Below are 24,429 nucleotides of genomic sequence, written 5' to 3' on the forward strand. Positions count from 1 at the left end.
TTTTTCGCCATCGCTTTTTTCGCCATCGCTTTTTTCGCCATCGCTTTTTTTGGCCATCGCTTTTTTCGCCATCGCCATCGCCGATCGCTTTTTTCGCTTTTTTCGCCATCGCTTTTTTGCCATCGCTTTTTTTGGCCATCGCTTTTTTGCCATCGCTTTTTTCGCCATCGCTTTTTTTGGCCATCGCTTTTTTTGCCATCGCTTTTTTGCCATCGCTTTTTTTGGCCATCGCTTTTTTGCCATCGCTTTTTTCGCCATCGCTTTTTTTGGCCATCGCTTTTTCGGCCATCGCATTTTTCGCCATCGCTTTTTTCCGCTTTTTTCCATCGCTTTTCCGCCATCGCTTTTTTCGCCATCACTTTTTTCGCCATCGCTTTTTTCGCCATCGCTTTTTTCCATCGCTTTTTTCCATCGCTTTTTTCCATCGCTTTTTTCCATCGCTTTTTTCCATCGCTTTTTTCGCCTTCGCTTTTTTTTGGCCATCGCTTTTTTGGCCATCGCTTTTTTTCGCCATCGCTTCTTTCGCCATCGCTTTTCTCGCCATCGCTTTTTTCGCCATCGCTTTTTTTCGCCATCGCTTTTTTTCGCCATCGCTTTTTTCGCCATCGCTTTTTTCGCCATCGCTTTTTTCGCCATCGCTTTTTTCCATCGCTTTTTTCCATCGCTTTTTTCGCCATCGCTTTTTTCCATCGCTTTTTTCTCCATCGCTTTTTTCGCCATCGCTTTTTTCGCCATCGCTTTTTTCGCCATCGCTTTTTTTGGCATCGCTTTTTTCGCCATCGCTTTTTTTGCCATCGCTTTTTTCGCCATCGCTTTTTTCCGCTTTTTTCCGCTTTTTTCCATCGCTTTTTTCGCCATCGCTTTTTTCGCCATCGCTTTTTTTCGCCATCGCTTTTTCCGCCATCGCTTTTTTCGCCATCGCTTTTTTCGCCATCGCTTTTTTCGCCATCGCTTTTTTCGCCATCGCTTTTTTTGGCCATCGCTTTTTTCGCCATCGCTTTTTTCGCCGATCGCTTTTTTCGCTTTTTTCGCCATCGCTTTTTTCGCCATCGCTTTTTTTGCCATCGCTTTTTTGCCATCGCTTTTTTTGGCCATCGCTTTTTTGCCATCGCTTTTTTGGCCATCGCTTTTTTTGGCCATCGCTTTTTTCGCCATCGCTTTTTTCGCCATCGCTTTTTTCGCCATCGCTTTTTTTCGCCATCGCTTTTTCCGCCATCGCTTTTTTCGCCATCGCTTTTTTGGCCATCGCTTTTTTTGGCCATCGCTTTTTTGGCCATCGCTTTTTTCGCCATCGCTTTTTTCGCCATCGCTTTTTTCGCCATCGCTTTTTTTGGCCATCGCTTTTTTGACCATCGCTTTTTTTCGCCATCGCTTTTTTCGCCATCGCTTTTTTTGCCATCGCTTTTTTCGCCATCGCTTTTTTTGGCCATCGCTTTTTTGGCCATCGCTTTTTTTCGCCATCGCTTTTTTCGCCATCGCTTTTTTCGCCATCGCTTTTTTTGCCACAATTAACTATTGTCTTGATTATTGTTATTTTCTTCTCACTTTTCAATTGTATTGTACTGTACCTGATTTTCTTCTTCTTCAGTTCTTTACTGTATTGTCACTTATTTGCTTACTTATCCTTCCTGTCTATGCTGTTCAACCTATGCGGTGTGTGTGTGTGTGTGTGTGTGTGGGGGGGGGGGGGGGGCACCCCATTTTTAATAAAATAAAATAAAATAAAAATAAAAACTTGATCACAAAACTAAGTTTATGGTCAGAGCGTCAGAGAGCAGGCTCTGTTACCTTTGTCCTGCTGGACCCAGTCCAGTGTGTGTGTGTGTGTGTGTGTGTGTGTGGGGGGGGGGGGGCAGGCTCTGTTACCTTTGTCCTGCTGGACCCAGTCCAGTGTGTGTGTGTGTGTGTGTGTGTGTGTGTGTGTGGGGGGGGGGGGGCAGGCTCTGTTACCTTTGTCCTGCTGGACCCAGTCCAGTGTGTGTGTGTGTGTGTGTGTGTGTGGGGGGGGGGGGGGGGGGCAGGCTCTGTTACCTTTGTCCTGCTGGACCCAGTCCAGTGTGTGTGTGTGTGTGTGTGGGGGGGGGGCAGGCTCTGTTACCTTTGTCCTGCTGGACCCAGTCCAGTGTGTGTGTGTGTGTGTGTGGGGGGGGGGGGGCAGGCTCTGTTACCTTTGTCCTGCTGGACCCAGTCCAGTGTGTGTGTGTGTGTGTGGGGGGGGGGGGGGGGGGCAGGCTCTGTTACCTTTGTCCTGCTGGACCCAGTCGCCCGGCGGCAGCTGGCTCAGGTCTGGGACGGGGTTCCTGAGCGGGAGCGTGGGACTCTCGGAGAAACCCGACAGCTTCTCAAACTTCCACGGCGGGATCCACTCGTCATCCGATACCTCGGACAGACTGGGAAACGTGTGGAATATGGTCTAGGTATATACGGACGAGGGGTAGGAGATAAGGGGAGGGGGACAGAATTACTGGTACTGCTCTGTTTTGTACAAAACGGGTGAACGATTAATTTCCACATAATTTGACGTGATATGAAGAAGAGGCACCTCGATGCTGTAGTCCCTGATAGGATGGAAGGCACCGAAGAAGAAATGTTCCTGAATTCTGATCCAGTTCTTGTTGGCATTTCTACAGGGCACATGGGTGTAGAGTAGACAAACGACACTTTTATCACAGCATCGCAACAAGTGGAATAATATCACCAACACGTCACATCATGTCACGTCACGAGTTTATAGATCGGCTATTTTCGCCAAAGAGATTTGGTGGGCCTGGGTTTGTATAGACCCCTGGGGGGCTCCGGGGTCAGTGAAGTATAACAGGGTTTAAATGGCTATGTGAAATAATAACTTGCTTTAACGCATTGACCCATTCTGACCTGAGATCAGATTCATACGAGGTTTCCACTGGACACACACTGGTCTGATCAACCCATTCTGACCTGAGATCAGATTCTAAAAAATGTCAGTCGTTCTTCGATTTTTTTCAAAAATAGCAGACCTACAAGCTCGTAGCGCGCCACTCGGTGGCGCGCTATGAGCTTGTAGATCTGCTATTTTTCAATAGCTAAAGCATGACGTGATGCTAACACCAAAAGGGGTTCCCGTTCAGAATGGGTTAAGACCTGATGCTCTGTAAGCATCAGTAGTTCTCAAACCGTTTCTCGCCAAGGACCCCCAAAATGAGTTCTACATAAAATGCTATGTAAATTACATACGTTTAGCCTTTGCATGCGCCCCTTAGGTCGTCGAGGCTAGTGCAAGTGCTGCGCTGCTATCCTATCCTATCCTACGCTCACCCAGAGTTCTGCATGGCCTCGGCCTATCCTATCCTATGCTCACCCAGAGTTCTGCATGGCCTCGGCCTATCCTATCCTACGCTCACCCAGAGTTCTGCATGGCCTCGGCCTATCCTATCCTACGCTCACCCAGAGTTCTGCATGGCCTCGGCCTGGTTCAGGCAGGTCTCCACGACGGAGGCTAACCCTCCCAGACCGTCGCATGGACCCTGCTGGGCCTGGGCCTCCTCCCGGACCCCGGGGCCCAGGGACCACACTCTCTTCAGGGCCAGCAGGGCGTACAGACGCACGCTGAAGTTGTGGCAGAAGCACCACTGCAGGCACACGTCCAGCGCTCTGCGCCACTGCACTGCCTGAGAGAGAGAGAGAGAGGGAGAGAGAGAGAGAGAGATAGAGAGAGAGAGAGATAGAGAGAGAGAGAGAGAAAGCAGAGCAAAATTTCATGACCGAAGGTTTTAGGATGTTTAGGTATCCTTCTAAACATAATGTTGCTGCTGTTCCACATACAACCAGCCAACGTTGTTGCGATCTGACACGTTGTGAGCTTGTAGATCTGCTATTTTCACTAGTTTGGGTCCCGGGGAGACATCAGATGTCTCTTTTGGGTCACAGGCTGAAAGGTTTGGAAACCAGTGCCATACTGTACCTTATCTTTCGTCATACTGTACCTTATCTTTCGTCAAGGGCAGAATGATGTTCAGATGGACGAGGACTGACAGGAAGGTGCAGATGCTCGTCTTGGTCTTTTCTACATCCTGAATACAAGCAAAAACGCCAACCGCACACGACCATTAAAACAATGAAACACCTTGTCCTAAAATTCAGAAATACTGGCAGGACATCCACTCCACCTTGGAGACCATTCTGTGTTTTGAGATACCTCTGTCTGTTCCTTTTCTACTGTTGGGAAATATCCCTGAAGAGTTTCTAATACATGATAAATATTTAATCAAGATCCTCTTAGCAGCAAGTAAAAAAGCAATCACACGACGCTGGTGCCAGCAGGACCCACCAACGAAAGATCAATGGATATTATTGAGGAACTGTATGCTATGGAAAAAACATTCATACTTAGACTACAAGAGGATAAATTCTATAAAAAGTGGGAAAAGTGGAATCTCTTCTCTCAGCCTAGCGATATTGCAATAGGATTTCATTGAATGTTTTTTGTAATATGAAAAATGCAGCCTTTTTTCTTTTACTTTTTGTCTTTTCTTTTTCTTTCCGTATAGTCTTGTCAGTTGTTTTTTTCTTGTCTGTTTTTCCTTCAATAAAAATTAAGTGAAAAAAAAAATGAAAAAATAGAAACACAAGCGCTTTGTGTCGATGAGAGATGACCGACTGTCATTTTGACTGTGCCCCATGTTCAACCCCAAACTCAAATTATTTTAATTAAGCCTACTAATCGTTTCCACCAAATGAACCCCAGCCGCTCCCAGATGAACAGGCAGGATGAAAATACTGCAACACCAAATCAAAGGAAAGCAAGCAAAATCATGAATACATCACAGCTGGAGATGGGGAAAGCCTCATGAACAGAAGAAACATCAGCAAACTGATGTTGAGATTTGATCAGTTTTAGAATGAGGCCTGAGGTCTTCTAAATGCTATCCTAACAGTGCTCAACATTTTCTGTCCCACCGTCCCCCAGAAGAAAAGATTTGAGTTGAAAAATGTTTGCTTTTAAAAGTATATTTGACGCACTATGAGCTTGTACTGTATATCTGCTATCTTTGAAAGAATTGTGACACGCACGCTGCAACTGCTTAACCCAATTTGGGCGGGAACCCCTTTTGTTGTTAGCATTATGTTATGCTTTAGCTATTGAAAAATAGCAGATCTACAAGCTCATAGCGCACCACCGAGTGGCTCGCTACAAGCTTGTAGGTCTGCTATTTTTGAAAAATCGAAGAACGACTGACATAGAAACATAGCTCTTTCAGAAAACTGTCATTTTCAAACAGACATTTTTTAGGATGTGATCTCAGGTCAAAATGAGTTAAAATCATTGGTAGATGTGCATTGAGGAACTCACCACATTGAAGCAGGCCCACAGCCGCTCTATGTGTTGTGGGTAGTGGAACAGTATGAGGATCATCATCCACTCCATCAGGTACTTTACGGAGGCCTGGTTACTGCAGAACCCTGCCTCAAAGACCTGGTTCAGCACCGTGACCACAAACTCCTGCACACACACACACACACACACACACACACGCAGTCGCACACACACACACACGCCCACACACATGTACGCACACAGTTACTTTCTCATTGTTAGTTTTAGGGGTGCAACACTTAAATCGGGCTAATCGTTAATTTCAACCAAAATAATCATTGAAAAGCAATACAAATAGTTAAAATAGCCTAGCAAGAAAAACAACAGTCGCAGCGCTTTGCAAGATCAGCTATTATAACACGACACTGCATAATATGAAGTATAAACAAAGTTAAAATAACACTTAACCCATTTTGGGGCGGGAGCCACTTTTGGTGCAGATCTACAAGCTCATAGCGCGTCACCGAGTGGCGTGCTATGAACTTGTAGGTCTGCTATTTTTGAAAAATCAAAGAATGACTGACATAGAAACGTAGCTTTTTCAGAAAACTGTCAGGATTTAGAAGACATTTTTAGAATCTGATCTCAGGTCAAAATGGGTTAAGAATCGAATATAAAACACGCTTCTTGTTTTGGTTTTAATCTATAGACAGAATAATGACAGCCCCCTTTTGGTGTTAGCATTATGTCATGCTTTAGCTATTCAAAAATAGCAGATCTACAAGCTCATAGCGCGCCACCGAGTGGCGCGCTACGAGCTTGTAGGTCTGCTATTTTTGAAAAATCGAAAAACCACTGACATAGAAACGTAGCTTTTTCAGAAAACTGTCAGGATGTAGAAGACATTTTTAGAATCTGATCTCAGGTCAAAATGGGTTCAGGTTAATTGATTCATTGATTAAGAAATGCATATAAAACAAGCCCTTCACCTCCTTCAGTTTGGGCAGCAGCAGCAGCAGTGTCTGCCACACCCGGTTCTTCACACGATGCTGCAGGGAGTTGTTATAGTAACGCACTTTTGACCTCGATATCTCCTTGTCCTGGGGGGAATGGGGAGAGATCATTGTCAAGATGTTAGACCTTGATATCTCCTTGTCCTGGGGGGAATGGGGAGAGATCATTGTCAAGATGTTAGACCTTGATGTATCCTTGTCCTGGGGGGAATGGGGAGAGATCATTGTCAAGATGTTAGACCTTGATATCTCCTTGTCCTGGGAGGAATGGGGAGAGATCATTGTCAAGATGTTAGACCTTGATGTACAGTATCCTTGTCCTGGAGGGAATGGGGAGAGAACATTGTCAAGATGTTAGACCTTGATATCTCCTTGTCCTGGGGGGAATGGGGAGAGATCATTGTCAAGATGTTAGACCTTGATATCTCCTTGTCCTGGGGGGAATGGGGAGAGATCATTGTCAAGATGTTAGGCCTTGATGTATCCTTGTCCTGGAGGGAATGGGGAGAGAACATTGTCAAGATGTTAGACCTTGATGTATCCTTGTCCTGGAGGGAATGGGGAGAGATCATTGTCAAGATGTTACACGTGGTCCCAGTGGTGTAAAGTAACTCAGTACATTTACTCAAGTACTTTACTTAACACAAAACAAAAAAAAAACAATACAAAATGTGGCCAAAATATGAGACACTAGTGCAACCCCTAATGCGTCCATGTGTTAACCCATTCTGAACGGGAACCCATTTTGGTGTTAGCATCATGTTATGCTTTAGCTATTGAAAAATAGCAGATCTACAAACTCATAGCGCGCCACCAAGTGGTGCGCTACGAGCTTGTAGGTCTGCTATTTTTGAAAAGAATCGAAGAACTACTGACATTTTTAGAATCTGATCTCAGGTCAGAATGGGTTAATCAGACCAGTGTGTGTCCAGTGGAAACCTCGTATGAATCTGATCTCAGGTCAGAATGGGTTAAGGGAAAAGAGACAAATGACATGCACATCCCAAGGGGCCAGTGAGGCGCTCCGACGCTGAAGCACTGGGCCCTAGTGGTAAGAGGAGGGACTGCAGGCGGACCTGTGGATTCATGACCGGGAAACCCAGTGCAGCAGCTGGGCTTTAACATCGAGCGCTCGGTTGCACTTCCGCATTTGACCACCAAAATCTGGGGGCGGAGCTTCGCGCCAGTTCAGTCTCTATCCTTCTTTATACTCTATAGCCAAATTCCAATACCCAATATCTCGGCCACTCGCTCACTCACACTCGCTCACTCCAGCATGGCAAATGACGGTGAAATTGGTGACCTGCCAAATATGTGACCATCTTGTTCACACAACTATTACATGGAAGTCTTTAAATACATGGCCTAAATACAGTTAGGTTGAACTCTGCTAATGAACAAACTGCAACAATTGACATTAGGACACATTTACATTATGTGATTGTCTACACGGTTGTCACATATTTCAGCAGGTCACCAATTCCACCATAACACAACCTTGCTGGAGTGACTGAGTGCGAGTGAGCGAGTAGCCGAGATTCTGGGTATTGGAATTTGGCTTATGGCACATCCCCATCCAAAACGTGGGCAGCTGCTGAGTGACGATCAGAATACAGAATACAGTAAAGAAAACGCTAGCCCACTTAGGGCTCCAATGCGACAGATGCATTTATTGCACCATATAAGTGACACATTGAGTCTGCCTCTTCCGCAGAATAAATGTGAAAACAGAGAGAGAAACGCATCTTTATTACAACCCACTGGAACAATCAACATGATCAGATGGAAGAGAGCTGTTGACAATCTCACGTGAAGGGTTCACAGGTTCACAGGTTCACAGGTCAAAAGCACCTTGTTCAGGAGAAGGGTAACCAGCTCCTCCATCAGCTTCTCGTGCAGTGGATCGGAGCCCTCCAGGCGGCTGAGGAAGGCCAGCGCACACGTACGAGCCATCTGCTCGTCCCTGTCCTCACTGGAGGAAACAGGAGGATGAGACACATGCAGAGAAACATCTAAGTTACACTAACAAGTACAATCATCTGCTCGTCCCTGTCCTCACTGGAGGAAACAGGAGGATAAGACGCATGCAGAGAAACATCTAAGTTACACTAACAAGTACAATCATCTGCTCGTCCCTGTCCTCACTGGAGGAAACAGGAGGATGAGACACATGCAGAGAAACATCTAAGTTACACTCAAAGTACAATCATCTGCTCGTCCCTGTCCTCACTGGAGGAAACAGGAGGATAAGACACATGCAGAGAGATATCTAAGTTACACTCAAAGTACAATCATCTGCTCGTCCCTGTCCTCACTGGAGGAAACAGGAGGATGAGACACATGCAGAGAAACATCTAAGTTACACTAACAAGTACAATCATCTGCTCGTCCCTGTCCTCACTGGAAGCAACAGGAGGATGAGACACATGCAGAGAAACACTCAAAGTACAATCAAATATGTAAGGGGTTCCTGTTCTAAATGGCCCGTGCTTCAGGAGCACCCTCTAGTGGCTGAAGTTAAATTCACAGCTAAAAATAAATGGGCTAGTAGAGGAAGGGCTGATCAACTCACCCAGTCACTACTGATCAACTCACCCAGTCACTACTGATCAACTCACCCAGTCACAACTCACCCAGTCACTACTCACCCAGTCACTACTCACCCAGTCACTACTGACCCTACTCACCCAGTCACTACTGATCAACTCACCCAGTCACTACTGATCAACTCACCCAGTCACTACTCACCCAGTCACTACTCACCCAGTCACTACTGACCCTACTCACCCAGTCACTACTGATCAACTCACCCAGTCACTACTCACCCAGTCACTACTGATCAACTCACCCAGTCACTACTCACCCAGTCACTACTCACCCAGTCACTACTGACCCTACTCACCCAGTCACTACTGATCAACTCACCCAGTCACTACTCACCCAGTCACTACTCACCCAGTCACTACTGACCCTACTCACCCAGTCACTACTGATCAACTCACCCAGTCACTACTCACCCAGTCACTACTCACCCAGTCACTACTGACCCTACTCACCCAGTCACTACTGATCAACTCACCCAGTCACTACTCACCCAGTCACTACTCACCCAGTCACTACTGACCCTACTCACCCAGTCACTACTGATCAACTCACCCAGTCACTACTCACCCAGTCACTACTGCGTTGGCAGAACACTGCTCTCCCAGCTGCTCCACGTACGTCTGGACCTCCTGAATTAGCCTACAGAACACAGACCCTCCTTAATTAGCCTACAGAACACAGACCCTCCTTAATTAGCCTACAGAACACAGACCCTCCTGAATTAGACTACAGAACACAGACCCTCCTGAATTAGCCTACAGAACACAGACCCTCCTTAATTAGCCTACAGAACACAGACCCTCCTTAATTAGCCTACAGAACACAGACCCTCCTGAATTAGACTACAGAACACAGACCCTCCTGAATTAGCCTACAGAACACAGACCCTCCTGAATTAGACTACAGAACACAGACCCTCCTTAATTAGCCTACAGAACACAGACCCTCCTTAATTAGCCTACAGAACACAAACCCTCCTGAATTAGCCTACAGAACACAGACCCTCCTTAATTAGCCTACAGAACACAAACCCTCCTGAATTAGCCTACAGAACACAGACCCTCCTTAATTAGCCTACAGAACACAGACCCTCCTGAATTAGCCTACAGAACACAGACCCTCCTGAATTAGCCTACAGAACACAGACCCTCCTTAATTAGCCTACAGAACACAGATCCTCCTTAATTAGCCTACAGAACACAAACCCTCCTGAATTAGCCTACAGAACACAGACCCTCCTTAATTAGCCTACAGAACACAAACCCTCCTGAATTAGCCTACAGAACACAGACCCTCCTTAATTAGCCTACAGAACACAGACCCTCCTTAATTAGCCTACAGAACACAGACCCTCCTTAATTAGCCTACAGAACACAGACCCTCCTTAATTAGCCTACAGAACACAAACCCTCCTGAATTAGCCTACAGAACACAGACCCTCCTTAATTAGCCTACAGAACACAGACCCTCCTTAATTAGCCTACAGAACACAGACCCTCCTTAATTAGCCTACAGAACACAGACCCTCCTTAATTAGCCTACAGAACACAGACCCTCCTGAATTAGACTACAGAACACAGACCCTCCTGAATTAGCCTACAGAACACAGACCCTCCTTAATTAGCCTACAGAACACAGACCCTCCTTAATTAGCCTACAGAACACAGACCCTCCTTAATTAGCCTACAGAACACAAACCCTCCTGAATTAGCCTACAGAACACAGACCCTCCTTAATTAGCCTACAGAACACAAACCCTCCTGAATTAGCCTACAGAACACAGACCCTCCTTAATTAGCCTACAGAACACAGACCCTCCTGAATTAGCCTACAGAACACAGACCCTCCTGAATTAGCCTACAGAACACAGACCCTCCTTAATTAGCCTACAGAACACAGATCCTCCTTAATTAGCCTACAGAACACAAACCCTCCTGAATTAGACTACAGAACACAGACCCTCCTTAATTAGCCTACAGAACACAAACCCTCCTGAATTAGCCTACAGAACACAGACCCTCCTTAATTAGCCTACAGAACACAGACCCTCCTTAATTAGCCTACAGAACACAGACCCTCCTTAATTAGCCTACAGAACACAAACCCTCCTGAATTAGCCTACAGAACACAGACCCTCCTTAATTAGCCTACAGAACACAAACCCTCCTGAATTAGCCTACAGAACACAGACCCTCCTTAATTAGCCTACAGAACACAGACCCTCCTTAATTAGCCTACAGAACACAGACCCTCCTGAATTAGCCTACAGAACACAGACCCTCCTTAATTAGCCTACAGAACACAGATCCTCCTTAATTAGCCTACAGAACACAAACCCTCCTGAATTAGACTACAGAACACAGACCCTCCTTAATTAGCCTACAGAACACAAACCCTCCTGAATTAGCCTACAGAACACAGACCCTCCTTAATTAGCCTACAGAACACAGACCCTCCTGAATTAGCCTACAGAACACAGACCCTCCTTAATTAGCCTACAGAACACAGACCCTCCTGAATTAGCCTACAGAACACAGACCCTCCTTAATTAGCCTACAGAACACAGACCCTCCTTAATTAGCCTACAGAACACAGATCCTCCTTAATTAGCCTACAGAACACAAACCCTCCTGAATTAGACTACAGAACACAGACCCTCCTTAATTAGCCTACAGAACACAAACCCTCCTGAATTAGCCTACAGAACACAGACCCTCCTTAATTAGCCTACAGAACACAGACCCTCCTTAATTAGCCTACAGAACACAGACCCTCCTGAATTAGCCTACAGAACACAGACCCTCCTTAATTAGCCTACAGAACACAGACCCTCCTTAATTAGCCTACAGAACACAAACCCTCCTGAATTAGCCTACAGAACACAGATCCCTGGGTTGCCACACTATATAGCTATTCTACAATTTATTCTGAAATGACACGGCTGCTTTCCCGGTTTAAATGAGTGTTGAGTGTTTGACGGTTTATATACCGCTGGTCTCTCCTGAACACTGGGCCGTAGACGCACGCCTCCGTCAGGATGTCGATGTGGACGAGGCTGCTGGAAAACGTGGCGTTGACGTCCCAGCGCCGGCTCCCCCCCGGGCCAGCGCACAGGCCGGGCAGCCACGTGTGACAGCAGTGCTGGATGAGCACGTTGAACACGCCCGTCTTCAACTGGGACAGCTCCACCAGGTCACTGGCCACCTGGCGCACACACACACACACACCAACACATCTATCACCACCACCTCAGTCCAGATTATACAAATGTTTTCCAATTCCCGACAGCTTTCTGAAAAGCCTATGTTTCTATAACAGTGATTCTCAAGCCATTTCATGTCAAGGACCCCCAGAATTGTATGTATTCAGCCGCTTGTAGATCTGCTATTTTCGGTACAAATGAGTGAAATAAGCCGTGGTGACTGAGAACTTTAATCCACGAGACTGAGAGTGCAGTGCTCATTTTTCTCCTCTTCTACTGGAACCCTGCCATAAAGTAAACCATTGTGAATTGCATTTACTTCCTATCTATCAAGAACAGTTAAGTTTACCTCCTGCATGCACAGTGTTTTATATAGAAAACAGTCACTGTACAATAGTTGCCGTTTCCACAGATTCGATTTTTGACATAAGAAAAAAAATTAAGATACCGGTACATCAGAAATAAAGTACAAGGGGATGGGGGTTAAAAGCTTTATGGGCTAATTTAATTACAGTTGTGTGCAGTCATCGATGTTTATTTTGAGACTTATTTTCGTTTTGTGCGTTTATAAAAATGTATGCCAATCTACAAGCTCACAATGCGTGACAATGTGAAAAAGAAATCTACCTTCCTTGAGGTATCACCATGCCAGGTATACATATCGCAAGAGACAGCATTTTATCTAGGTAAATAAATGCCAATTATTATTGGCAATTTTCCGATTGAGCAATCCCATGGGCAAAGCAGGAGTGGGGGAGGGGAGAGGGGGAGAGGGGCGGCGGTGGCTCAGGGGTAGAGTGCCTGGATGGTAACCGTAAGGTTCCCAGTTCGAACTCGGGCTCCCCCAGAGTTACTGTCGAAGTGTCCTTGAGCAAGACACTGAACCCCTAATTGCTCCCGATGTGCTAGTTGGTGCCTTGCATGGTTTCCGCTAGCCTGGGTAAACCCACTCCCCCTGCTGGACAACATTTCATTCTGCCAGGAGGGGTGAGTCTGGCATAATCGCCTGTGTGGCTGTTTAGCCGTGGGGCGGGAGAGTAGCGTTGACGGACAACCCCTTCAGCCAATCAGCGTATATCAAAACAAGAGGCGTCATCTAAACGCGTTCCGTTCCTACTTCCTCATTCCCATGTTTGTTGTTGTGAATGAGTCGAGGAGTTCACACGTCATCAACTGCTCAAATCGTTCCTGATTGGCCAACGTGCGCTGTCAATCACAGAGCCCTGAGCTCGGTCGCGGATTGGCTCGTACCAAAGCTGATACAATCTTAAGGACTTTGTATTACCATTTAGCCAGACTCACCCCTCCTGGCAGAATGAAATGTTGTCCAGCAGGGGGAGTGGGTTTACCCAGGCTAGGTTTCCGCTGCCATCAGTGTATGAATGTGTGTGTGTGTGAATGGGTGAATGTAATGCACAATCTCTGTAAAGCGCCTTGGATAAAGGCGCTATATAAATGCACCATTTACCATTTTACCATTTAGGAGTGGAGCTGGAAGTACGAATCAAGTTGAGTACAGCTGCTCCTCCTCACCCCTCTCAAGTGAACTTTTTTCTAGCAGAAAACTCATTTTTTTCAGCATCACATGCCATTAAGTCCAGGTTGGGAAAAACACTGCTTTATATTAACCCATTCTGACCGCGCACCCATTTTGGTGTCGGCATCATGTCGTGCTTTAGCTATTGAAAAATAGCAGATCTACAAGCTCATATCGCACCACCGAGTGGCGCGATACGAGCTTGTAGGTCTGCTATTTTTTGAAAAATCGAAGAACGACTGACATTTTTTGAATCTGATCTCAGGTCAGAATGGGTTTAATCAGACCAGTGTGTGTCCAGTGGAAACCTCTTTATGAATCTGATCTCAGGTCAGAATGGGTTATATTAGTCACCTGTTTGAGGAGGGCAGTGAACTTGGGCGCGCCCGTCAGTGCCAGCAGCTGGCGGTGGTACGCCATGGAGACGAAGCTTCTCAGCCCGGGCCAGAAGTCGTGAGGGTTGTTGCTCAGGCCCTGAACCAGCTCCCACGAAACGCTCACCGCCTCCACACACAGACCCTCCTCTGCATGCACCACCTGGCAGCAAAGACACAACATGATGGAGAAACGCTCACCGCCTCCACACACAGACCCTCCTCCGCATGCACCACCTGGCAGCAAAGACACAACATGATGGAACACATCCAAGACTTGACCCTAGAGAGATTGCAAAAGTTGCAAAAAGTAATAAGTAAAGTTTTTTTTATGATCCTTAGGGTCATCCAAATAACATATTAACCCATTCTTTTTTTTTTTTTTTTTTATATATATTTTTTTGCGGCTTACGCCTTTTATTGATTTTTTAAGGGACAGATAGTAGGCTGACAGGAAACGGGAGAGAGATGGGGGGATGACATGCGGTAAAGGCCGTGTCGGGTTCGGGAGTCGAACCCGCGGCACACCGCGACTGGATCACCAGTCCGGTGCCCAGACCGTTACGCTACGGCCTGGGCCATATTAACCCATTCTGACCTGAGATCAGATTCTAAAAATGTCTTCCACATTCTGACAGTTTTCTGAAAAAGCTATGTTTCTGTCAGTCGTTCTTCGGGTTTTTCAAAAATAGCAGACCTACAAGCTTGTAGCGCGCCACTCGGTGCCGCGCTATGAGCTTGTAGATCTGCTATTTATCAATAGCTAAAGCATAACGTAATGCTAACACCAAAAGGGGTTCCCGCCCAAAATGGATTAAAAATCACACCCGTGTGAACTGAGTGGTGCAACTCCTCTTCCCCCCCCCTCTCTCTCTCTCTCTCTCTCTCTCTCATTAGCAGGCAACAGTGCAGCACTGTCTCTCTCTCTGTTTCTGGCACAACAGCGCCCCTACTGGTACTAATAGTCATACTGGTGCTCATTAACCCATACATAGGCGGACACATAGGTGAACCAACACACATAGGTGAACACGGACATTGCTGTTCCTTGGAGTGGTTGCACCACTCAAAAATGGATTATGATATACATTTTGGATCTTGGTACATTCAGGGTTTGAACGTTGGAGTATACCATTGAAAACCTATCTAGGCAACATTTTCAAATTTGAATTAATATGTGACATGTCATACTAGGTTTCATTCATGTCTTTCGTGCAAAACGAATGCTTGGAATGGGTTAGTACCATAGGTTAGTACAGTAGGCTATACAGTTGTATATGGACCTGGCCCATTGTTTATGGACCTTGGCCCATGGTGACACATTGAGGTTAGACAACACTCCATATTTGGGGCAGGCGTGGTTGCATTGGGAACTCCATTATACGGCTGTCGATGTGACCATATATGGGCATGGCCATATAGATATAGAGATTTTAATATGATGGCCATAATAGGGACACAGACAGGCAGATAAAGATATCTCCATATTGGAGACGTGACGTTACAGAGATGACCCTACATGGACATCCCCCTACTAGGAATCTACAGGTCGTCCTTCTATGGCGAGGTGAATTATAATAATACACCTTCAATTTACCTCTATATAAGGCTGAGCCTGCCACAGATAATGGAACTCAATAGACATCGTCAGTGCTAAAACTCATTGACGCTAGGAGAGAATAGGATGCCTTCACAGAAGATCTGAAACTAGAGCCCCCCGATTCAAGACGCTAACCTAACGTCTTCCAAATACCTCTACGAGGATTCTGTGGGATTCTTTCTACGGGGTCGTCCGAACCAACAACACTCGACATGGCGGCGACGCGTCCCAAGAGGGTGTTTGAGCTGTTTGTGTCTAAGATACCGTGGACCGTATACACCAAGGAGATGAGGGAGTACTTTGGACAGTTTGGACCAGTGAAGAGATGTCTGCTCCCCATGGACAAGGACACTGGGTTCCACAGACAGTACGGCTGGGTTACCTACTCCAACGAGGAGAGTCTGAACCACGCTCTGAATAAAGAACCTCACGTTCTGGAGGGAGGCACGCTGCAGGTCCAGAAGAACATGAGATATAGGAACAACAAAGAGACCCATTCTGACCTGAGATCAGATTCATACGAGGTTTCCGCCGGACACACACTGGTCTGATGAACCCATTCTGACCTGAGATCAGATTCTAAAAGTGTCTTAGATTTTTCAAAAATAGCAGACCTACAAGCTCGTATCGCGCCACTCGGTGGCGCGATATGAGCTTGTAGATCTGCTATTTTTCAATAGCTAAAGCATAACATGATGCTGACACCAAAATGGGTGCCCGTTCAGAATGGGTTAAGGTCCTTTCAGATAGCCTAGAAACAGCAAGTTTAGAAGACGAGTTGAGTGTCTTCTTTCCACTACAGATTCCATCCCGTTAATATTAACATTGCAGCAATATTTAATAAAAAAAGATGCATCATTAGTCCTTATGATAGGATTATTAAGGCCTTTCAGATGGGCAGCGTGTGATGCAGAAACTATGGTAAAATACGCACATCACTTAGTGGAGGTGCTGGGTTCAAAAAGTAGGAAAAGAGAAGGGAACCCCGCACACTCATATGCTCCAAAAGATACATTTATTGACAACGTTTGGAGCCAAGCCTCTTCATCTGGTCAAACAGCGTGTGAGGCAGACGTCGTCGCCTGGATCAACGACACAGGTCTGCTCATGAGCGGCGTGACAACCCAAGCGTATTGTGGGTTTTTTTTTTAGAAAAATCACACCAATGTGAAGTGAGGGGCGTTCTTATCATCATACAAGCATCTCCTTCTGGCCCATTCACAATTTACGTCTTCACCTTTCCGTCCTCAAGTCCTTTGATCCTCAAGGCTAATTAATCACTAGTTGTGTCCTCAGGACTTAACCCATTCTGACCTGAGATCAGATTCATACGAGGTTTCCGCCAGACACACACTGGTCCTGATGAACCCATTCTGACCTGAGATCAGATTCTAAAAAATGTCAGTCGTTCTTCGATTTTTCAAAAAATAGCAGACCTACAAGCTCATATCGCGCCACTCGGTGGCGCGATATGAGCTTGTAGATCTGCTATTTTTCAATAGCTAAAGCACGACATGATGCCAACACCAAAATGGGTGCCCGGTCAGAATGGGTTAATAAAAAAAAGATGCATCATTAGTCCTTATGATAGGATTATTAAGGCCTTTCAGATGGGCAGCGTGTGATGCAGAAACTATGGTAAAATACGCACATCACTTAGTGGAGGTGCTGGGTTCAAAAAGTAGGAAAAGAGAAGGGAACCCCGCACACTCATATGCTCCAAAAGATGCATTTATTGACAACGTTTGGAGCCAAGCCTCTTCATCTGGTCAAACAGCGTGTGAGGCAGACGTCGTCGCCTGGATCAACGACAGGTCTGCTCATGAGCGAGTGGCGTGACAACCCAAAATCACACCAATGTGAAGTGAGGGGCGTTCTTATCATCATACAGCATCTCCTTCTGGCCCATTCACAATTTACGTCTTCACCTTTTTCCGTCCTCACTATTTTATCCTCAAGTCCTTTTATCCTCAAGGCTAATTAATCACTAGTTGTGTCCTCAATTAATTCACCCCTCACTTCAAGGCAAGTGAGGGGCGCTCTTATCATCATCATACATCACATTCCATGCTCAGCCAATCAAATCATCACAATCATCGCCACATCGCCACTCGGTGGTGCGCTATGAGCTTGTAGATCTGCTATTTTTCAATAGCTAAAGCATGACATGATGCCAACAACAAAATGGGTTCCCGTTCAGAATGGGTTAAAGAGTGATAGCTTATCACCTAAAACGGTGAACGGGGTGATAAAGACTTGTCCGATAGTAAAAACAGAGAGATGGGTCCGTGTCCGCGGTGATAGCTGATCATCACCGTGACTGACGTAATGGTGTAGTTTTCCCAACCCTTTAAAAACTACACCGCGGTGATAAGCTATCACCAAAAACTGGAGTATGCATGAGCCTTAAGACAGCCCACACATGGGGTGTGTCTCACCTGCACAAGTGCCCCAAAGTATTATGGTCATTGTAGGAATTCAACAATCCAGTCAAACTCTAGTCAAACACACAGACTTAGGTCACATTCATACCAGAGAGCTTTGCTGCGATTAAAACGAATTCTGCTGCGCATTTTCAGAAAGTGCACTTCGTTTGGCAGGTGTGAAGGCTCATTCGAATCCTAATGCGTATCAAAGAACCGCATTATACTCCGAGCGTAAACGGGGGTTTCGCTTCAGGTGTGAATGCAATCCGCAGTAAATAAAGGAAATGAAGCAAACAATGTCTCCGCCCATACGCATGAGTCTACCGAAGTATTAGGTGAGAATGTGACCTTAATGCTACAGCTTGGAGAACTAACCTTTGGCAACACTTGCTCCATGAAGGCCAATACGGGCAGCACCAGGTCGTTGGGCAGCAGAGACAGGGCCTCCACACAGCAGGCCAGCGCAGCCTCCAGGCCCCCAGGGATCCTGGAGGTAAAGGGTGGGCGATATGGATTAATATCTCGCAACTGAAACAGTGTGCCCCCACACTACTGGCACCGTTTCCAAAGCAATTAATACAATTATGTAAATTAAATGATGATGTTTTAGTAATATTGTTTCTGCCGTTACATAAAATGGTAAATAAAATGGTAAATGGTGCATTTATATAGCGCCTTTATCCAAGGCGCTTTACAGAGATTGTGCATTACATTCACCCATTCATACACCGATGGCAGCGGAAACCATGCAAGGCACCAACTAGCACATCGGGAGCAATTTGGGGTTCAGTGTCTTGCTCAAGGACACTTCGACAGTAACTCTGGGGGAGCCCGGGTTCGAACTGGCAACCTTATGGTTACCATCCAGGCACTCTACCCCTGAGCCACCGCCGCCAATCAGGTGAAGAAATCACAGACCAAGGCTTTAAGGTTTGCTTTTATATGAAATATCCGAGGCCATAGGGTTTTATGGAAGATGCTTAGTTCTGCACATAATATTAGTTTGACCGCTTAAAATAAGCGAAAGTAGCCAATTCTACAAGCTCTGAATGCGTCGTGAGAGCATTCAGAGCTTAGAATAGACTACTTTGGCTTATTCGCTTATTCTTAAATGGAAAGAAATGCTGGCATCCAAATGACTGAAATCAGTTGTGGCGACTGAGAACTTTAATCCATGGAGGCAATATGGTGTTATTAAATATCGCCGACATGATACAATGTCTCCACGATGTGCCTTTTCAGATATATCGTAGATAATCGTGATACAGTGAATACATTGTATGAATTGCAGCTCCATACCTTCATTCATACTTTACGTTTCGTTCTACAGGTCAAAATCATGTTACTCCTTTTTCTTTTAAGTTTTTGTTAGCTTGTAGGTGGTTGTACTGTTAACCCATTCTGAACGGGAACCCATTTTGGTGTCAGCATCATGTCGTGCTTTAGCCATTTAAAAATATATCAGATCTACAAGCTCATATCGCGCCACTGAGTGGCGCGATACGAGCTTGTAGGTCTGCTATTTTTTGAAAAATCGAAGAACAACGATAGTTACGTATGTAACTACGGTTCTATGAGTCCTGAATGACCGCCAGAGGCGGTGCTTTAAGCACTGAATACGTCCCTTCGCGCATGCGCAGTCGAGTATTTTATACCAACAATGTCGGTTGACCCCGTGATGACCCGGAGTCGTCTATAACTTCCGGCAGTCATCCGGGGCTCAGTCCCTACAGAATCTTCTCGCGAGAACACGAGGATTCTGAGTGACAAGAGTGCCTCTGGCGGTCATTCAGGACTCATAGAACCGTAGTTACATACGTAACTATCGTTCTATTTCGTCCCTGCTGACCGCCAGAGGCGGTGCTTTAAGCACTGAATGACTTATACCAGCCAAGTCACGAGGAATCCTGATTACAGACCTCAAAGGGTAGAACCGGAGGATTCGGGGAAGAGGGCCACGTCCACTGGGTGGGGAGTGGCAACATTCACCCTGTAGTACCTTGAGAAAGTGCCTGCCGAAGCCCATGAGGCGGCGGCACAAATGTCCTCCAAGGGCACCCCTCTCATGGCAGCCCATGATGTGGAAATGCTCCTTGTAGAGTGGCACCGTACCCCTGATGGTACGGGGAGGTTACTTGCCTCATAGGCGTGGCTGATTGTGTCTACAATCCAGTGGGACAGGCGCTGCTTGGAGGGAGCGCCGCCTTTGTTCACACCACTATGGCAAAAGAACAGCTGCTCTGCTCGCCTGATGCGTGCAGTAGCTTCAATGTAGGCTCTCAGGGCCCGGACTGGGCACAACAGCTCCAGTTTGTCTGTCAGCTCCCCAGGTGGGGGGTTGAATCGAGCCAGCCTGATAGGCCGGTTGAGGTGAGCCTGCGACAGCACCTTCGGGAGGAATGCTATGTTTGGCCACAGCGTGACCCCCGAGCCGTCTGCGTTCCACCTCAGACATGATTCGCTGACTGACAGAGCGTGCAGTTCACTGACGCGCTTTGCCGATGTAATGGCCAGGAGAAGGGCTGTCTTGCATGACACCCACTTCAGCTCTGCCTGTGCCAAGGGTTCGAAGGTAGGCCCGCACAGGGCGTCCAGTACCCGGTTAAGGTCCCATGAGTATGAGAATGTGTGCTATAGAGCGGAGCGCACCACTTGCCGCTCCAGCACATTGCCGTGTTCGGCCCAGTAGACTGGCATAAACTTCATAACCCTGTTGGGTCCCATCAGATTCAAGACATGTCGACACCCGTCTGTCTTGCGTCACGAGGAAGTATGTAGATCGGACTTCCCTTAGTGTGACTGAGGATATACAGCCTCTGTTGCGCCCTTGGGCAGGAGGACACATCACTCCTGGTCTGATAGTAGGGCTCTCGTCATGTTGCTGATAATGGCCATTTTGACCCGCCGGATATGGGGGGCTGGCGTCAGAAGGCACTGCACAGCCCGGAAAGTCACAGTCACAGTCAGGTCCCTGCGTGGGCCGCCAGGGAACACGCTGGCCTCTAGTGTGGGCCGGCGGTGATACGCGAGCTCCGAGGGCAGTCAAGATGATTTCATCAATGTTGGAGCTCGGCCCTTTGGGAGGCGGGATGTGTCGTAGGCCTGCAAGCTGCAGCCTGGTCTTCCCCCCCTGGATGGTTCGCTCCGGCGATTCTCGCCCGGCTGAACCACCTAGTGCTCCTGGCTCCTCAGGGAGACTACGGAGAGTTGGCCTAGGCTCATCAGTCAAGCTTGACTGTGAAAACCCGACTTGGCGACGGGCTAGAGATACGATGGACATCAGCCGCCCACGCTCTGAGGACATGACGCCAATGCCTCCAGTGACACACCAAAGGTGACTGAGCCAGTATTAACGTTGCCACTATTAAGTGTGAACGGGAGGCCCCAGTGAGCAGGTTGTCTGTGCTCCTGCACTGGGGTCGAGGTCACCTAGCGTTCTGCCGCCGGGCCTCGTTGGGGAACACAATGAGGGATGCAATGACAGGCTTGGTGGCTGGCATGTAACCCAGGCCAGCCCTTATCGCCTTGTGCGTTCAAATCTATTAAGGTGTCACGTCGCAACGGGTTGTCTCAGGACACTTTTCCCAATCAGGGCAGGGCTGCCAGGATTTCACCATCGGTATAGAGATGGGAGAGGGCCCTGATCGTTCGCCCGGCAGGCCTGTAGCTGTCTCAGGTACAGGCGTGGGGGACGGCGAAGACAGCAAGAAGAAGGCGCTTGGAGGAGCCGACTGCCTGCTTTAGTATGCGTTCCACGGCTATGCGCATGAGCTGAGAAGTGGGAGGCCGGCTCTGATGCCTGGGAGGCACCGCCTTCTGCATCTTCCTCATAGTCATGGAAGTGCGTAGCTTAAGCTGTCGGGGAGAGCACATCAACCTTGAGTCAGTTGTGGCATCGGAGAGGTAGGCGCTTCGGCACCCTCCGAGGTGCCTAGGTGTTATCTGAAGTGAGCATGGCCCTCATGCGGGCCAACTCTGCAGATAGCTGAGCCCTCTCGGATCTGCTGTAGTCAGCGGTCAGACCTTTTCCTCCTGGCACACGGGGCAGGACCAAGGTCGGCTCACGGCTGAAGGAGAGCTTCACACGAGGTACAAAAGTGGGAGCTCTCCATTGTGGTGGCACCGGTTACTCTGGACCGGCCGGTGCACACAAGTCCCAACTAGCCCAGGGCGCGGACGCTACTGGTTGCTAGGTGTTGGCCATATGCTTGAGGGAGCGCATACGCTGTCTGTACCAGCAGAGGCTTTCGAGGTACGAAAGTGGGTGCTCTCCGTTGTGGTGGCACCGGTTCCTTTGGACCGGCCGGTGCACACCAGTCCCAACTAGCCCAGGGCGCGGACGCTACTGGTTTGCTAGGTGTTGGCCATATGCTGCAGGGAGGGGGCGCGTACGCTGCCTGTGCCAGCAGAGGCTTTAACTTAGATCGGCATATAATGACTTAATCGAAAAACTGAATGCTGCTATACCTGCCGCAGCATGCGAGTATGCATTTACGTTTATGCAAATGCTCATTGCAGCACTTTGAGATTCAACCAGATGTAAAGTGCATCATAGAAACAGCACACAAACGTTGCTGTTAGATAGACTTTGCGACCTGCATGGTCGCGGTGGGGGAGGGGAGCTTTACGCTACCTGTACCCCCGGCGGAGGCTTACTTATAATTTATGATAATAAAGTAGCCTTCAGTCAAGGTTTGGACGCTGCTATGTAGCAGCTGTAGTGTTTCCTATGTGACCGTTTATCACGGCACTATGACGCTTATCCAAACTCCAGTGCATTATTATTTATGTTTGCTAGTCCAGAGCGAAACAAAAGACACTTCCAATACACTAGTCACGTGTGCACTACTACGCATTCATGCTGGGAGGAGGGAGCGCTACCGCTGCCTACCCCAGCCAGGTTCGGTTAAATAAACCGACACAAGCTAGTTTTGGAGAAAAGGCTACAACCGATAGCTCCACCGATAGGGGCCACCTGCTGAAGGAAGGGAGCGCGTACGCTGCCTGTATCAGCTGCAGCTAATGAACATAACAAGCTATACACCAATAGCTGTTAATAAATGCTTGAGCTAACAAACGATTAGTAGTAAGTAACATCAAGCTGGCCGTATGCTGGAGGAGCGGAGCGCATACGCTGCCTGCCCTGTACCAGCTGGGCCAACAAACAGTAAGGCAAGCTATATACAGATAGCTTTTTATCTTCAATAGTATAATAAGCGCTTGGGCTACAACTACAGGTAGCAGCGCCAGTTAGAGAGCTATGCTGGAGACCAGCTAGGCTACTAAAAAACAAGACAAGCTATAGCCTGTTCATACACAGCTTTAACTTTAAGCTACTGGTAGCAGCTGTGAGCTACGCTGTCAGCAGCGCCAGATACTCTGTGCTGGGGACCAGCTGGGCTAATAGGACCTACAGGTACCCAGGGGCACTAATCCGACCTGTGGGAACAAACCAGGTTGCACCCACTGTATATGCAAAAAACTGTTAATGGAGCTTTGAGCTCCAGACATACTGGTAGCAGCTTCAGCTAGGCCCACTACTGGGGGCCAGCTGGGTTAACAACCAGACAGGCTATGTACACCAGTAGCTGTTAGTACTATTTTGCTACAAACTATACTGGTAGCAACATCAATACCCTGGGAGGACGCAGGAAGCTGCTCCTGTACCGGGCTGATAATAACAACAACAATACAGCTATTCGCAAAAGCAGTTAAGCTTGAATGCTGCTTTGGCCAGCAAGGCTCTTGCCATCACCAGCAGGGGCTAAACAAAGCTTAAAAAGTAGCGTGTTTAACAAACGAAGGTAATATGACAGTGTTCTTATCCTTCGGCAAGTCTTATAGTCGCTTATAATAAGCGCTAGCGTTCACAGTCGAACAGACCTCGTATGCAGAGCAGGGAGGCGGCGCGAACGCAGCCTTTACCCACACACAGGAGGTTATGCCATGATAAGTATATGAAATCATATGAACGTCTGTTTAGCGGGGATAGCGCCGCTTTAAACGATAACGTACCTTCTGTCCGGGGAGGGTTTTGTTAGCCTTCATTACCGGCGAGAGAGATTGGACGCTCCTGCGTCCACGTGACATGGGTTGTCACCGAGTGCCTCCCTCAGATGTTGGGGGCCAAGGCACCCAGGGCAGAGGTCATGCCCATCCTCTGGCCGCAGAGGAGCCTGGCAGGAGGTGCACAGGTGGTGGCGGGGTTCGTCCATTGGAAACCCGCAGATGTAGCCCAGAGCGCGGACGCTAGTGGTCGCTAGGGGTGGAGCCGTAAACTGGTAGGAAGGGAGCGCGGACGCTGCCTGTGCCAGTAGAGGCTACTGTAGCTGCTAAAGGCCGCTTAGCTGGAGGGAGGGGGCGCGCACGCCGCCTATGCC

General features: G+C 47.5%; 1 protein-coding gene across 3 annotated transcripts in view; it reads right to left on the minus strand.

Annotated features, from left to right (window-relative positions):
• The window catches only part of tarbp1 (TAR (HIV-1) RNA binding protein 1), a 58,376-nt gene that overhangs the window by 12,998 nt on the left and 20,949 nt on the right, over positions 1-24,429 (minus strand). For all 3 annotated transcript variants that reach the window (XM_083775743.1, XM_083775744.1, XM_083775742.1), the window contains exons 18-28: positions 18,425-18,536; positions 14,004-14,186; positions 11,900-12,114; positions 9,478-9,549; positions 8,158-8,278; positions 6,283-6,393; positions 5,330-5,479; positions 3,963-4,049; positions 3,424-3,647; positions 2,543-2,624; positions 2,242-2,413 (exon numbers count right to left, since the gene is read on the minus strand). In XM_083775743.1, coding sequence (XP_083631869.1) covers positions 2,242-2,413; positions 2,543-2,624; positions 3,424-3,647; positions 3,963-4,049; positions 5,330-5,479; positions 6,283-6,393; positions 8,158-8,278; positions 9,478-9,549; positions 11,900-12,114; positions 14,004-14,186; positions 18,425-18,536 — 1,529 coding nt within the window. The remainder of the gene's footprint in view (positions 1-2,241; positions 2,414-2,542; positions 2,625-3,423; positions 3,648-3,962; positions 4,050-5,329; positions 5,480-6,282; positions 6,394-8,157; positions 8,279-9,477; positions 9,550-11,899; positions 12,115-14,003; positions 14,187-18,424; positions 18,537-24,429) is intronic.

Source organism: Protomyctophum parallelum, assembly GCF_964188405.1.
Source record: "Protomyctophum parallelum genome assembly, chromosome: 10".
Lineage (NCBI taxonomy): Eukaryota > Metazoa > Chordata > Actinopteri > Myctophiformes > Myctophidae > Protomyctophum > Protomyctophum parallelum.